Source organism: Natator depressus, chromosome 7, assembly GCF_965152275.1.
Source record: "Natator depressus isolate rNatDep1 chromosome 7, rNatDep2.hap1, whole genome shotgun sequence".
NCBI classification, from domain to species: domain Eukaryota; kingdom Metazoa; phylum Chordata; order Testudines; family Cheloniidae; genus Natator; species Natator depressus.
The window spans coordinates 18,697,070-18,712,052 of NC_134240.1; the positions used below are offsets into that span (position 1 = coordinate 18,697,070).

A 14,983-nucleotide genomic window follows, 5' to 3' on the forward strand; every position below is an offset into this window, starting at 1 on the left:
TCTCCAATTCTAATATCTTTTATGAGGTGGGGTGACCCAACCTGCATGAAGTATTCAAGGTTTGGCATGCCATGGATTTATATAGTGGCATTATGATATTTTCTGTCTTATTATCTATCCCGTTCCTATTGGTTCATCACATTGTTAGCTTTTTTTGACTGTCGCTGCACACTGAGCAGATTTTTCAGAGAACCATCCACAATGATTCCAAGATCTCTTTCTTGAGTGGTAACAGCTAATTCAGACCCTATCATTTTGTATGTATAGTTGGGATTATGTTTTCCAGTGTGCATTGCTTTGCACTTATCAGCACTGAATTTCATCTGCCATTTTGGTGCCCCCAGTTACGCAGTTTTGTGAGATCCCTTTGTAACTCTTCTCAGTCAGCTTTGGACTTAACTATTTTGAGTAATTTTGTATTATCTGCAAGCTCTCCCAACTCACTATTTACCCCCTTTTTCCAGATCATTTATGAATATGTTGAACAGCACTGGTCCCAGTACAGATCCCTAGGTGACCGTGCTGTTTACCTCTCTTCATTGTGAAAACTGACCATTTATTTCTACCCTTTGTTTCCTATCTTTTGACCAATTACTAAAAGACCTTCCCTTTTATCTCATGACTGCTTACTTTGCTTGAGAGCCTTTGGTAAAGAACATTGTCAAAAGCTTTCTGAAAGTCCAGGTAACTATATCCACTGGATCACCCTTGTCCACATGTTTGTTGAGCCCCTCAAAGAATTATAAAAGATTGGTGAGGCATGATTTCCTTTTACAAAAGCGGTGTTGACTCTTCTCCAACATATTATGTTCATCTGTGTGTCTGATTCTGTTCTTTACTGTAGTTTCAACCAATTTGCGTGGTACTGAAGTTATGCTTACTGGCCTGTAGTTGCCCAGATTGCCTCTGTCATGTTTTTTTAAAAATCAGCGTTACAGTAGCTATCCTCCAGTCATTTGGTACAGAGGCTGATTTAAGCAATAGGTTATGTACCACAGTTACAGTAGAACCTCAAAAATACAAACACCAGAGTCATGGACTGACTGACCAACCGGACACCATGTGAAACTGGAAGTAACCAATCAGGCAGCAGCAGAGACCAAAAAAAAAAAAAAAGAAAAAGCAAATACTGTACTGTGCCTGTATTGCATCTTAAATGTAGGCACATCTGGGCTGCCTGTCCCCACCCCTACTCCACCTCGTGCGGGGCACCCACGCACAGCTAGGAAGTGAAGATGCTGAGATTAGCAGGCAAAGCTGTGAGCCCCTGCTGTTCACCCAAGGCAACCAGAGTAGGAGCAGCACTGGGGTCTGTGCTGCTTTCCTGTAAGCCAGGGTGCTGTTTTCAAACCCCTGCCCCCACTGGGGCAGGGCACTGTTCCCCCCCCCCACACACACACACACACACTTTTCACCCCACCCCCTCTACCCCAGGCCAGGGAAGGAAGCTGCCTAGCTGCCCCGAGGTGTCTGTAACTCTGAGGTGCCACTGTAGTAATTCTGCAGGTTCATATTTGAGTTCCTTCAGAAATCTTGGGTGAATACCATCTTGTCCTGGTGACTTATTACTGTTTACTTTATCAGTTTGTTTCAAAACCAGCTCTGTTGACACCTCAATCTGGGACTGTTCCTCAGATTTGTTAACTAAGAAGAGTGGCTCAGGTATGAGAATCTCTCATCCTCTGCTGTGAAGACCAATGCAAAGAATTCATTTATCTTCTCCAAAATGGCCTTGTCTTCCTTGAGTGCTTCTTTAACACTTAAGTTTGGCCCCGCTGATTGTTTGGCAGAGTTCCTGATTCTGACATACTTAAAATGTTTTTTCGCAATTAATTTTCTGTCTTTTGCTAGTTGCTCTTTGGATTCTTTTTTGGTCTGCCTAATTAAACTTTCACACTTGACTTGGCAGAGTGTATGCTCCTGTCTGTTTTTCGCAGTACAATTTGACTTCCAATTTTTAAAGGATGTCCTTTTTAACTAAAATTTTCACAATGTGGATGATTATTTTGGGCTGTGTTTTAGTAATTTTGAAAATGACATTTCACTGAAATTTCCTGTGTATACTCTGGATCTGGTGAATTTACACTTTCCTGGTGTGGACTTCTGATCCTATAATCAGATTTATATTTAGGAAAGCCCAGCTGACTTCATTAGGACAACACTTGGTTACAGGGGTCTGCTTACACATATGCATTGCAGAATTGGGGGCCATGGTTTGTACTGGCAGTCTTGTTTTTGGTTATGGGTTTGTTTGTTTTTAACATGAAGTATATGCTAAGCTGTTAGGTGCTTGAAAATTTTACCCTCAGAAATGTAGGTGCTTAAGTCCCATTGAAACGCTCAGTGGGACTTAGACGCTTAAGTCACATAGGTGCTTTTGAAATTGTTATGCATAGTCTGTGATTGTTCAGTGCACATGTCAATACTTATTTTTATTGAATATATTTTCTAAAAAAGCAATACATTGTATTGTTTTGTGAAACCCACTCCATCCCCTAAATAATTGATTGTTTTCAGGTTTTCCACAGGTTTCTGTAGTTCAGAAGCTGGACTGTTACTAAGTATAGCTTCTTCTTCACAGCTGTTGATTGCCTTTCTTTTAAAATACATTAATTTTGAGTTTCCTGGAGAAAATACTGGTTGGAATTTTCATACTTCTGTATAAATGATATTCGTATTGTGAATTTTATTTAAACTAAAGGATTTATCTCATGCACTATTCAGAACTCACTTAAACCATGCAATATTTTATTAATGAATTTATTCTGTACCTTAGGCCTTTGCTTTGAGTGAAAAGCATCCTGAATTTAAAGATGATGTCTATGTCCCTTATGCTCAGTGGTTGGCAGAGAATGATAGATTTGAAGAGGCCCAAAAAGGTAGGACTGTACATGACTTTTATGCTGGTAGCATGCAAAATTTGCTAAGCATTTTCCAAATGCTGAAGATACAATCTCTGCCCTGGAGAACTGTCAATCTGTAGAACACAAACCTTTTAAAGGGTGAGATAACTGGAGAATACATATGTTCTTGCTGATCACAGGAGATTGTATTCTGATTGTCAGAGAGGTCTTATTATTTGGTAAGGAAATATAACAAACTTAACAAAAGCAATAGCATCTATAAAAAAGGCTATAATTCTGGATTTTCTTTCCCAGTTTGTGCTTGAGTATAGAACAAACACCAAAAGAAGGCATGAGCCCTGCCCTTGAATGTAGGCAGTATGTAGTTCATACAAGATGGCGCATCAGTCTTGCTTATGAAATTCCTTGCTTCTTATGGATTTATATCATAAAATATTATCTGCATGTAGTATTTGTAAAATATACATTTACCAAGTGGGAATTCAGGACTGAACTTCAGTTGCTGCACAGGAGCCAATGTAAAGAAACCCTGTTAATAAATAGTATATACTGTGGGGTTTTCTGCCTCTTTAGATTCTTTGATACTACAGTGTTAAGCATTGTAAGAGTGCTGCCTTGAAATATTACCTGAGGTTATGTCTGTACTTTAGTGGCTACAGTGGTACAACTACTGTGCTGCAGGTGTGCTGCTGTAGCAGAGACACTTTCTACATCTATGGAAGAGGTTTTTCCATGAGTGTAGTTAATCCACCTCTCCGAAAGGTGGTAGCTAGTTTGATGGAAGAATTCTTCGACCTACGGGGGGGTTAGGTTGTCCTAACTACATCACACAGGGTGTAAAATTTTTCATAGCCCTGAACGGCTAGAGTGATCTAATTTTTAGGTGTAGACCAGGCCTTAGAAGGTTTGAATTTTGACTTGATCCCATAGTGTTCAGCAGTTTCCCCTGTTCACAAATGTCGGATCATCAGGATGATGATTTTGCTCTGTCCAAATTTTTTTTTAAAAGTAACTAGCCTTGCGCTACTTACGTACATGGTAGTTGTATTTCCTACATCATGTCCTGACACAATACAAAAGCCAAAAAGTACTTGCAGATACTTCTATTTTCCATTAGTCACTACTTTCAAAAATAGAAAAATACCAGTGTAGTCCTTTTCATCCTGTTCCAGCTTTGATGAATATCCTGTTGTTATTTTTAAAAAATATCAGTTAATTGTTATAATCACACTGTAAAATCTTCTTTGCTTTGGTCTCCTTTGTAGCATTCCACAAGGCTGGCAGACAGAGTGAGGCCGTAAAAGTGCTGGAACAGCTAACTCACAATGCTGTGGTAGAAAGCCGATTTAATGATGCAGCATATTATTACTGGATGCTCTCCATGCAGTGTTTAGATATAGCCCAAGGTAAGTAAACACAAGCAAGTTCAAATTTGTTACCTGCTCATACATGCAGATAAACATTGAATGAACCGTGACGGCTTGATTAAAACCTCTTGCTCGCTCATTAATTGTGCTATATACTAATCTGCTATACTAATACTATATACTGCACTGTAGGGTAATTCAACATTATATCGTAATTCTATCTCTCTAGTCTTTGCGTGCTTATAAAAAACCAAGATAAGTCTAATTTTTAAATCAAGATGGGGTCACATCCATGTCTTCTAATTCCACAATATATCCCCTAGCCCCTTTTCTGCCCCTCACAGCTGGGATAAAGTGATGACTGGAGGGCTAAATAATAATAAAACATGATCTTATAGTGTAGTCTACTCCTAATATTTAAATGTGGATGAGATTAACTGGGGAGACACTTCATGAATTATTTTAGTCAGCCAAAGAAGGAAGTTAGTGTTCATTAGTTCTCTGCTTCTAAATCAGTTGCACCGGAGGAGAGGTGAAGATGAGGTGTAGATAAGTGTTGATGGAAACAAGAGATTGATGGTCTATTGCCTTACGCTGTGTGGACAAGAGTGATCCAGTGGATATAGTTTACTTGGACTTTCAGAAAGCATCACAGTTTTGCTAATGCATGATAGTGCTGATCTATAGCCCTTCATACGCTGTACAGACACTGCAAATGGTTTTATTGTTTAGTAGTACGTTAATGTGGATAAAAGGAATGAGATTAAACTCATTTTACTTTAACCTCAAAAGATGTGGATCAGGTTTCTAGTGGTGGAAGGCTAATATGTTCCACCTCTAGCTAAGCCATTAACTCTGGCTGTGTTAAAACCACTTGCCATACCATCGTGCATCTTAATATGCTTTATGTTAAAGAAGAAAATTGCACATAAAATGGCAAAATTATATAATCCATATTTTGTAGCACACTTGGTCAGGTATATTAATCTATTGGAAGTGGTAACGCTGCAACCATGTTGTATTGTGATCTTTCTAGCTGAGTAATACTCTTGTGTTTTAGTATAGAATGACCAGAGGTGTAATTACTTTCCCTCCCACAGAGAACGAACAGCAGAAGACTGAAATGTTACAGAAGTTTCACCACTTCCAGCACTTGGCAGAACTTTATCATGTCTATCACTCTATTCACAGATACACTGTAAGATATTTTCACTAGCAGTTGTATTGTTTGCTTAGCTGGTACATTTTCTGCAGATAATTCAGGAATAATTAGGAACAATTAATTACTTGTAAAGTAAATACTGAATGGATGCTGGTGTCACTGCAATGATCTAATTTTGGTTTCGGGTTTTTTTTTTTTTTTTTTTTGCCCTGTGTTATACCGTACTGGATCTACTGCCATTCCACCCCTAAAACTACCTTTCTGTGACACAGAAAGAGCCTCTGCAGCACACAGTGGATGTGGACTTGAAGGCTTTCTTTCACCACCCCATCTGCATACTGATTCCACTGTGTTCTCGGCCCATTACTCCTATGGAGGAGGTTGGGACAGGTTTATCCTTTAAGTGCTTTCTCTCCCTTTCCTTTTTTCTTCAGTGGCAAAGATGAGCTTTGGAGAGAGGGGCATGCAAAATCCAATTGCTGTCTTTTCTCCATTTCTCCCATTGTTGACTGAGTGAAAAGCACAGTGTAGTGTCTGAGATGACTGAAGTAATTTGATGCTTAGTGATATGAAGTGTTCCTTTTCTAGCTTCGAAATTTTTTAATGTTCTTTTTACCACAGGAAGAGCCCTTCAGTTTCCATTTGCCTGAAACACTCTTCAATATTTCCAGGTTTTTACTTCACAGCCTAACCAAGGAGACTCCGTTGGGCATCTCTAAAGTGTATCCTTGCAATGCAAAGCAAAATTCCAAAATTATCATATGAATTGAAGGGAATCCTTGGCACCAATCAGTAATGCATAGTCTTACTATTAGGGTATTCTTGTTCCTGGTTTTAGGGGTTCCCATGCTGTTCCTCTGTTAGATAAAATAAATGTGGGGCTGTCTTTAATCCCTGAGATGATGATCTACACCTCAGAATTATCACACACTTAGGCACATCTAGCCATACGTGCATACATTAGAAGAGGTTATCAGAAACTATCAAACATGTTGCTCACCTTTGTAAGAGGAGTGCCTTCCAAGATGCAAGTCTCCAAACAAGATGTGTGGCTGTAAATATTGACAGTGCAGGAGCCACAAGTTGAAAGGCATTGGGAAAGAAACTCTGAATGTGGTTGCTTCTAACTGTTAGATTCTGATTCTCCTCAGACTAATGTAGCTGTGTGTTTCTAAATGGTAGATTCTCATTCTCATTTTCAGGTCTGATGGAGCTGTGTGCCATGTACAAGACCAATTTTTTCATGGCTTCCTTAACAAATTTATTTGCTGCATCTCTTCAAAGTCCTTCACAAACTACATATGAGTCCCACTGAAACATATCTGTTTCTGCACTGGACAACAGCAATTAAAAGAAGTCAGGGCAGTTCAGTGAATAGGGCAGTTAAGTGGGAGTCAGGACACCTGGGTTCCACTTCTCTCTTTTCCATTTGCTTGCTTTGTAACCTTGGATAAGTCATTTTCTTTCTCTGTGCCTCTTTCCTCATCTGTAAACTATGTAGAATAGTATTATTGTCCCCAAAGTGCTTAGAATTCAGAGTGTTTAATCCATACATCTCTGCTTATTTGTTACCCCCTGGGGTGCACACTAATAAGGGGGAGGTGACATTTTGGTATAAGACATGGAAGCAAGTTCCTGAAAAAGTGCCATGGGATCTGAAATATCCACGTGGTGCCAACAGGATTCTGATGTTTCAGATTATCGGCTTGTGGGATGGTCCTTACAAGCATTGGTGTTGGTGGGGTCAGAATATTAACTGAACCTGTGTTATCCACAGGCCAGTTCCTTATCTCTCTAAAAATCATCCGCTCTGGTATTTTAGCAGTCCTCTCACATTTTGTTTATGTAAACACATTTATGTGAACAGATTTCTTTAGTTAAGGCCTTTTAAAGTATTGGCATTTGTTGTGCTTCAGTGCATAACTTCTCTGATTAAAAGTAACTGTGGTTTTTCCTGAATGCTACATATATGTTTGTTCCTTAATTTGATTATAGCAATACATTATTTGCCCTAGCAAAGCAGAGTAAAGCTCTGGGTGCATATAAATTGGCCCGTCATGCCTATGACAAGTTGCAGGGACTGCAGATCCCAGCTAGATTTCAAAAATCAATTGAGCTGGGCAGCCTGACAATTCGATCCAAGCCATTCCATGACAGTGAAGTAAGTTCTGATGTATATTATTTTAGTTATTAGTATTTGACCTGATACGAGAGGCTACTTTGTCATACACACAAAGATGCTTACAATGGATTATGCGCAGATTTGCAGGAATTACATTTCTGCAGGAAACAAAAATCCTCTCACTATTATTTGCCATGTCAGACTTTCTCTCCCTCTCATTCCTAATGAAAATGAGACCTGTCTGTATGGACAAGTTCCTTCTTCACTCTCTGATCTCATATCCCCCTATTTCCCTGGCTACTCACTCTGTTCCTTCAAGCTTCACCATCCCTCAATTCCATATGCACTTACTCCTCAGAGTGCTTACTTGGGTCTTTCTCTGTCTGTCTACAGTTGGAGGTCACTTGTGCTTGCCCCATCTACTAGAGTTCCTCTCTCCAACCCTTTGAACGGCTTTCCTTCCTCAAATCTTGCTTTAAAACCTTCTTTTTTTTCTTTAGCTGAGGTGTGATCGCAGTGTTCTATAAAACTGTTTTTGATGGGGTGCTCACTAAAACAAATTGTACTGTGAAAATGCTTAACTGCAAATGAACATGCTTCTTGCCATCTGCAATAATGTAAACACAGTAAGACCACTGAAATCCATAGAGCTGCCTAAGATAATTGTGCAGTTTAGAAAAAAACAGAAATGCATGAATCAAAGGACCTAAATTTGATCGAACTTCTGAGCAAAAAGAATTGCTTCAGTAACTTTTAGTCATCCTTTTGGCATTGTGTATGTGGCCCAGGACTCTGCTGCAGCAGAAGCAAACAAAAGTGCATCAGAAGCGTGGTAAAACATCTATTTTTAATGGGAAAACTTGCAGTTTTATCGAGAGAAGGAAAAATATTTGCAAAAGTTAAAAGGCTTGATTTCACCATTGTTACACTCCAGTTTTTTGCTGCTCTGTGAACTCTGTTGGTGTCAAACTGGAGCAGTGCAGTGTGTCCTAATCAGACTCTGTGTTCAGAATGGTCTGTTTGCAATTACGCTGCTTTGTGTGTGTCTGTCTTTGCAGGAGCTTGTGCCCTTGTGTTATAGGTGCTCCACCAACAACCCCTTGCTAAATAATCTGGGGAATGTGTGCATTAACTGCAGACAGCCCTTCGTCTTCTCTGCTTCATCTTACGGTGCGTTGGAATATAAAAATTGGTTTTACTTTCCATGCAGATAAGTCTGTGCTTTCTCCAAAGGCTCAGCTAGTTGGTGTTAATTGTACACTATCAATATTTAATCAGGTTTCAGAGTAACAGCCGTGTTAGTCTGTATTCGCAAAAAGAAAAGGAGTACTTGTGGCACCTTCGAGACTAACCAATTTATTTGAGCATAAGCTTTCGTGAGCTACAGCTCACTTCATCGGATCAGTAGGTTGGTGCCCAATAAATTCAGCCACCCTAACATTTCCTGTGTAATGTCACTTGGGGAAATAAATCTTTTTCTTTAGCGTTGCTGGCACTGAATTAGTGCCACATCCCACTCCAGAGATGATGCATTTTATTGGTGGAGGAGAACACCAGTTTTCTAGGCAATTAGTCCCTTTCTGAATAGAACAGATTCTGGTGTCCAAGACTGTGAGAGATTTTTTGCTGCAAAATAGCCACTGTTTTGCTTCTGATGTCACAGCCCTGGCAGTACTGAATGCATTACTTTGTGGTGAGGCACCAGGAAGATATGAGGCACTTTATTAACCCATCCTTTAAGAAGCTTTATTTTCTGGACATGATATATTAAGTTGAATAATGCCACTGTAGAGATCTGAGGACACATATATCTTTAAAAGACTTAGGCAAGGCCTGCTAGAGATATTCTGAGTTCTTGCAGGTAACTGCTCTCTCCTTTTCCACGTGTCCTTTAGAAGTATTGCATCTGGTGGAGTTCTATTTGGAAGAAGGGATCACTGATGAAGAAGCTGTAGCTCTTATTGATCTGGAAGCACCAAGGTTAAATAAGAGAGAGGATAAATGGCAAGAGATGGCAAGTGATGGTATCCTTTCAATCCAGAACACACACTGGTTTTCTTAGGGAAAGAGTGGCAGTTTGGAAGACAGAGTTTTTGGTTGTGGGTTGTTGGGTATTTTTGGATTTGTTATGCTTTTGTTGCATTTTAATCTGCTTCTCTCTTATGACTAGGGGACAGATTCATTGCTGACATAAATGGGTACAATTCCATTGCATATTTCTTTTTCAATTGCTGTTTCAACTAAAAAAGTACGGGTATATTAACCAATCCTGGTAATTTTAGAAGGTTTTCTTTAGAAAAGTCAGTTTCATAACCTTGTCAAGTATTGTTAGGTTAAAAATAATACTGTTCACTTATTTTCAAGTAACTTTTTTACTTTCCATAAAGGATGGGAGGGCTATCCATTATTCTCCTCTTGTATCACAATGTTCTATCTTTCTTGCTAAGGAAGAACTGTATTGGGCTCCCTTTGAAGCCTGTCATTGTTTATTTTATAGAATCCTATATTGCTGTGGCACACAATGGTGCCAATTGTAGTTGGGGCCTGATAGTAGTAGATACAATACAAATACACAAGACAACATGGTCTATGCCTCAGAGACATGGTCTGTGCCTTTAAAATAGGTTGCCTGAAGTGAGGTGTTAGGTGTTTATAGGAGGGTAGGGGAATGGAGGATGAGGGTACTACTAAGGTCACATGCATTTATGTAGTTTAGTTACTGCTAGTAACTTGGTGGTTTTAAGCTCTGCTGTTCCACAGCAATTGCTATTTAGTGAGGCATGGCACTCCGTTCTTCCTGGGCCAGAGTAAGTTTCTTCTGCAGCTCTATCTCATATAATCTAGGGATTACTCCAGGGGTATCTGAGTACTCCCAGCCTGCCTGACATGATGGGCGTTGGGTGGAGCAAGGAGTGAGAGCCCTACTACTAAGCCATAAGACAAGTCCTATGAGTGCTAAGATAAGAGGATTTGATTTTGTGGGAGTCCTTGTTTCTTCCATAACAAACCTCTCTAGGAGCACAGAGGCTGAGATTTGATGACAACACAGACATTATCGAAGAGGATGATCCCTTTACAGCAAAATTGAGTTTTGAGGTGAGGATACCTCATTTGGGTTTTCAAATGCTGCTGCTCTTGAGGCTAAAGATTGTTGAGGAGAAAGCAAACCCAGGGTGACTCTACCTGCAAATGTTCTTTCCATGCTATCATATCTCCTTCTGAGCGGGCATCCCACAGTTTCTTCCTTGTGACCATTTACCGATTAGTAGCAGGTCTCAACAGACCACAGCCTCTTCAACTCCTTTACAAAGTGTTACAATGTTCTGCAGACCGCCACAAGAAATGGGGGAAAGTGGGTGACCGGGAGGTTAGGAGCAGCAGTTGAGGAGAATGGTATCTTTCTCATACAAAGTGATTAGTCCACAGAAAAGAAAAACCTGGAGAACCACTTATTCTATCTGAATGTCTTTTTTAAGTAAACTGTCTCTCTCTGGCCTCATCATCATCAATGGAAGAATAGTCTCCTGGGATGCCTACCCACCCACTCACTGCAGAAACAGATTTAAAAATTATGGTGTTTTCTGCATACTGTAGTTTTATGTGACGTGATTTAAAAAATCAAACTCTGAAGTTAGTTTGAACAGCCCTTTACTTTTTTTCATAGTAGCGGGTGTACATAACACCCAGATATAAACATGCCCAAGAGAGAGCCTCTAAGCAAGACATCCAGGGTATAAAATGTGCAGGATATTCATATATAGGCAGTCCATGTTACTGTAGTGTAAATCTGATAACTATAGTTACTCTGAATTTACACTGATGTAACAGAGAACATCAGCTGGCCAAGATTGTTAAACAAGGCCTGGTGGTATTATTGCTATTATTATTTGTATTACATTAGTGCCTGGGGAGCCCTAAACAACATCAGGATTCCATTGTGTTACATGTTTTTACAAATGTAAGTAATAGATAGTTCCTGCCTTGAAGAGCTTTCAGTCTAAACAGACCAGACAGATGAAAGATGCAGGGGAAAGAATATAACATACGAGCAGATGATCAGTGTGATAGTCTTCAAATACCATGTTAGTTCCACAATATTTTTATTTCCTCATTATTTATTTGGATGGGCATTTGTTGGGAAGAGATTGAGATGAGGCAAATGAAGGGAGAAGAGACGTTGCAGAGAGGGGAGGTAAAGGGACAGGGATAAGAGGAATGCGGAAAGGAGAAGAGGGAGCAGTATTAAGAGTAGGTGGAGTGAGGCAAAGAAACTCAATAGAGCTGGAGCAAACAGCCAGTCAGCATGGGAGAGAATGTCTGGAGAAAAAGCTGTAGACAGCAGTGGGGCTTTGATGTCATATTTGTGCATAATGTCCCTGCTCAGCTTCTTTATCTCTGTTTCTCCCAGCTTGAGTTTCTGGTGGACTCCTCCAAAGAGTTTCTTTATACCCCAGTTTTAGATGGCTGGGGCAGGGGTGAGTCCATCTGGAGTCTGGTGTTCCAGCAAGCGGCAGGGGGACTGTCCCCTAGATAGCTCAGGGTCTGGGTGGGTGCAGTTAAGAATAGACATTTTCAGGGAAGCTTTTGTAAATGGCTTTTTTTTTCCTTTTAAATAAAAAATTGTGTTGATGGGAATGAGTGAAGCACAGTGAAAATACCTTACTCACATCTTGCTTATTCCCACTCCCACTGAGGACAGTGAGAAAACTGCCATTGACTTCAGTGGGAGGAGAATCCATGCCTATTCTGTGTTAGCACTTTCTACTGAGTAATAACACTCCGCTCTTTATATTTGTCATCTTTAAAACACTTTGCAATTGTTAAGCTTCATTCTTTTTTAAATGCTGCAGCAAGGAGGCTCAGAATTTGTTCCTGTGATAGTGAATCGTGCAGTTCTCCGGTCAATGAGCCGGAGGGATGTCCTGATTAAACGCTGGCCAAAGCCATTACAGTGGCAGTACTTCCGGTCCTTGCTACCAGATGCTTCCATTACCATGTGTCCAACATGCTTTCAGGTATAAGTAATGTTTTCATTGGGGTCTTTGAAAACTCATTCCTAATGAGAAGCTAATTGAAATGACCCTGATACATTAATTTCTAACCCTCGATACATACCTTCTGAAGTCCTGAATAGTAAATAAAGAGAGCAAAATGCCCTGTGCTACATACAGAGAGGATAGGCCTTGCCAGAAGGGCTGGCTTCAGAATAGCTTGTGGTAACTGAATTTGTAGAATGAAGTATTTGGGGACTTCGCAGTGATGGCAACAATTGTAGCCACTCAAGAAGTCCTAAAGTGAACTAAAAGAAGGGAAACATTGATTTTTTTTTCTCTGCCTTTCTAACCTTATAGCCTGGTTTAGTGGGGGCATTCAGCAAGTAAAATGATTTTTTTTTCTTTGTAGTTCCCCCACCGCAGGTATGTTTTCTTCAAAATATTCAATAGTTTGGATATTTTTGGTTATGTGGTAGCAGAGAAAGCATCCTAAAGTCCACCCTCCTTTCTCACAGAGCAGTTGGGTTTCACTGGTTGGGTGAACTGACTTCCATAGCCTCCACACTTCTTTAATGAAATATTTGCTCTTATATTCCAAATCATAGCTGTTACAAACAGTTGTAAATTACTTGTTATTGTGGAAACATGAACTCTGTTGTAACAGTAGCATCAGGTTTTCTGAGCCCTAGCAAAACCATTCCATCTCAGTTTCCTTTTCCTAGATGTGAGCCAGTAACAGTGTAATAGATACGCCTAAATCTGTTCCTAATTCACAGATGTTTCATTCAGAGGATTATGAGCTCCTGGTGCTCCAGCATAACTGTTGTCCATACTGTCGGAGAAGAATTGATGAGTCAAACCAGTGAAAAAGATCCATCCAAGAGATCTTTCTGCTATCACAGTGAAATGCATTGTAAACTAATCAAGCTTTCTTAACAGTTTGGTTATGTTGTTACATATATTTTCTCACTCTGTGTATGTTTCATAAGCAGTGGAAAAAGAGAAACTGTTAAATGTCACGTTGTGTCCTATCCAAATGAAATTTTATTTTTATGAGCAATGTAATTACAGAATTTCTATTTATTGCTCTTTGTTTTGTATATAACCACAGAGCCAAATGGGAAAAAAATGTACATATATATTTTTAAGGAAAATTCCAGTTTTACTTTCAAGTGTCCTATGTTTATCATGGCAACTTGCCAGTGTGCCACAGATTCGATAGGAACGTTTTAGGGTGAGATTCAGCCTTGAGATAATTCAGTTGACCTCATTGATTTTGCCCCTCTTTATGCCAGGGCTGAATTTGGTCCTTAATATGTACTTGGTTGTTGACAGAACTTGAAATAAAAAGGGGAAATTTTTGCATCAGTGTTTTATTTTCTTTTGAGCATTTGCTGCAGTCTTTCTCTGAAATGGAATTTCCCAATGGGAATGTACCTTTTATATCGTTTCGGCAGAGAATAGCATTACATTTAGGAGCTCTTACACATATTGACTCACACGTTAATGAACACATGATTAAAACCCTAGTGTGGACAAAGCAAGTTGTAGTTTTAATATGTGTCAACTGGTCAAGGTAAACCCTAACCTCCCCACCAGGTTTTACATAGACCAGCTAACACATTTCAAATCAAGTCACCATGTCTACTGGGATTTTAGTATTTGTTAGCCAATGTGTATTAAAAACACACCTTTTTTCCTAGTGAAAAAATAAAAGCCACCGATTCATCAGGTGTAATGAATATATTGGAGGGTTCATGAAATGTGCCCGCTTGACAGGCATGGAAGGTAAAGGCTGGCCCCTATTTAGCCACAGAACAGGTACATTATGGGCTTGTCTTCACTGCAAAATTAACTCTGGCTCTTGCTCAGGTGTTGCTCCTAACCTGGCTTCCATTTAAACACACAACCTCGGGCCCAAGTATGGTGCTGATTTTAATCCAGGCTAGCTGGCCCATCCTGGGGGAAAGGCTAAAGCCCAAGCGCATTTTACACTCAGGCTGGTAATCCACCCACTTTTCAGGGAGTGCACAGGCTAAACCATTCAGGTACTGGTAGCTTTCCAATGCCATCCTACAGTTTCCCCTGTGTACCCAGGACAGACAGGTTCTCCCACAATCCACTGGGAAAGAATCATAGAGCAGCACAACTTACTGTAGCACTAAGAACCATGTGATATGACCCCAGAAGTCCTAGAGCCTCATACAGGTATGTGCACAAGGGTGGACTAAAAACTCAACCATGGCTTCACAGCGTGGTTGCTCACGTCTGGGCTAGGCTAGTGCAGGTGCTGATCACCTGAGTTAACTCTGCAGTGAAGATGTGCCCTAAGAGTAGTTGCTGTGCAATCTTTCTCCACCACTATGTTTCAACCCTCACCTGTGGGGAGCAATTCTAGGAGGAGAGAAAGTATTTCATCTTGCATTCCTATTCGGTCCTCTGCTTTTCTGCTAATACTGCCCTATAGGATGCTA

General features: G+C 40.0%; 1 protein-coding gene across 3 annotated transcripts in view; it reads left to right on the forward strand.

Annotated features, from left to right (window-relative positions):
- IFT122 (intraflagellar transport 122) overlaps positions 1-14,778 on the forward strand; it is a 48,083-nt gene extending 33,305 nt beyond the window's left edge. Inside the window, exons 21-30 of one of the 3 annotated variants that reach the window (XM_074957572.1) lie at positions 2,777-2,879; positions 4,130-4,270; positions 5,332-5,429; positions 6,015-6,115; positions 7,389-7,554; positions 8,574-8,685; positions 9,411-9,539; positions 10,532-10,611; positions 12,366-12,530; positions 13,286-14,778. In XM_074957572.1, the coding sequence (XP_074813673.1) occupies positions 2,777-2,879; positions 4,130-4,270; positions 5,332-5,429; positions 6,015-6,115; positions 7,389-7,554; positions 8,574-8,685; positions 9,411-9,539; positions 10,532-10,611; positions 12,366-12,530; positions 13,286-13,375 (1,185 nt within the window). In that variant the 3' untranslated portion in view covers positions 13,376-14,778. The remainder of the gene's footprint in view (positions 1-2,776; positions 2,880-4,129; positions 4,271-5,331; positions 5,430-6,014; positions 6,116-7,388; positions 7,555-8,573; positions 8,686-9,410; positions 9,540-10,531; positions 10,612-12,365; positions 12,531-13,285) is intronic. The other 2 variants (XM_074957570.1, XM_074957571.1) reach the window with 2 other exon arrangements.
- Positions 14,779-14,983: the final 205 nt, after the last annotated feature.